The sequence below is a fragment of the Perkinsus marinus genome, assembly GCF_000006405.1.
Source record: "Perkinsus marinus ATCC 50983 genomic scaffold scf_1104296934028, whole genome shotgun sequence".
Taxonomy (NCBI): domain Eukaryota; phylum Perkinsozoa; order Perkinsida; family Perkinsidae; genus Perkinsus; species Perkinsus marinus.
The window spans coordinates 1-1663 of record NW_003214945.1 but is presented as its reverse complement, the minus strand read 5'-3'; the positions used below and the strand labels follow the sequence as shown (position 1 = coordinate 1663).

The following is a 1663-nucleotide window of genomic DNA, read 5'->3' as shown; positions in this document are numbered from 1 at the left end:
TCTGCATGTCGCTGTAAAAAAAGGAAAAAAAGAAAAAAAAAGAAAAAAAAAAGAAAAAAAAATCTAGCAGCGACAGCAGCACAGACACAACCAGTCGAGCGGATTCGAGTCATCAGAAGACTCGTCGGAGGTGCCAAGCCCAGAGGATGGAGGAGCGGAGCGACGTTAATTAAGGGCAGTAGCCTTAGAGCAGAAGAACATGATTGCTGTATCCTGTATTGCTCGTTATTAAGGACCGTTTCAATCAGCAGTAGTCGTAAAATATGTTTTACACTAGTGTTTTTCATACCACTAGGGTGAAACTCCAACGCGTAATTAACACAATTCATAATGATAATAATTTATTACGCACGGATCCTCCTCGGTGCTGTAGCTGTCGAGCTCCCACTCAGTGTTCCTCGCGAAGCCGTGCTTCTGGAAGGGACCGTTACCAGCGAATTGCGGCCAACAGACCTGTGGGAAATTGTGGTAACGCTGAGTATTACTACCTCCACTAGAGCGTAATCGATATCGGCCGAGTTTTATCGGGAAAATTCCGATTTTTTTACCAACTTTTCTGCTAAATTGTCCAAAATCTTGCAAATCCGTAATAACCAACACACATCGGCCCAATACCACTACTTACGGGGACTCCGCCTCTCATGGCTTTACCGTTGCCATAGTCAGCGATAGGGGACAGATACAGGTTGGAGTTGCCTGAAGTACTTCGCCTAAGTGATAGAACAGCAGCTACTCATCTCATCACCTTCTCGGTCGGTCCATCTAGCCACGTGAGCACCGTAGACGTAGACGTCACATGATGCCTTGGGGTATTTGGGGTGACGGAGGGTGACCATAAGGAGATCTGAAAGGGAATGATGGATGGCTACCTGTACAGTATCATCATCACCTCCCTTTCCTTTAGAGACGATGAAGTTACCAGGAAGTGAGGAAGAAGCCATGCTTTAATGCGAGTCAACTGCCGCATACCACTCCATCGCCACTCCTCAGACTCCAACACAACTCTAGCAGATTCTATAACTTTTATAACGATACGATGACAGTAGCACGTCTCCTTATGAACTATAACCCCATTTCGAATCGAGACCAGAAGGGACCGCGGCATCTGACCCCTTACCACGGTGGCCATCTTGATGCTCCTTTCCTGTTGAAGGCACGACGATATCCACCACTTGGGCTCCACCGAAATCTAACATGCTATAAGTAAGGTGCGGTATGGCATCACTTGAAGCGGCCAAGATGCCTCCACTAACATGAGCCAAGTCATCCTTAGCTTCTGTAGTGGTCTCGCTAATAGGACCTACTGGGTGGCAGGATTCACCACTGATTATGATAACACCAACGTATGCACTCATGAGCTCATCACCTGCTATAAGGCTAACTATGCGTCCCATGCCAGAGCAGATGAGGATGCTTTCATTGATCGGGCGATTGCCTCGATCAGCAGGAGAGCTCGTCAACCCCATCGCTGATAGTCACCACCCGCTGCAACGATGGTCCGCCTTGGGGGGCCGAACATCTATGGAAAAGATAGGTGGGGTATTGAGAGAAAAGGATTCGGACGAAGCCTAGGTACCATAACGAGCATTGCTCGAGTAGAGGAGATGGAGTCGGACAAGCTGCGTAAGTTGGCGGCAGGGGGGCTGGGTCGCACTCCCAGGAT

At 48.4% G+C, this 1663-nt stretch overlaps 1 protein-coding gene across 1 annotated transcript; it reads right to left on the bottom strand.

Moving 5' to 3' along the window:
* Window positions 1–165: 165 nt before the first annotated feature.
* On the bottom strand, window positions 166–941 carry Pmar_PMAR026658 (conserved hypothetical protein; the record flags this gene model as incomplete). Its single annotated transcript, XM_002785086.1, has 5 exons — window positions 166–213; window positions 349–453; window positions 626–696; window positions 746–844; window positions 890–941. 5 exons carry the CDS (start codon window positions 939–941, stop codon window positions 166–168), a joined length of 375 nt encoding a protein of 124 aa, XP_002785132.1.
* Window positions 942–1663: the final 722 nt, after the last annotated feature.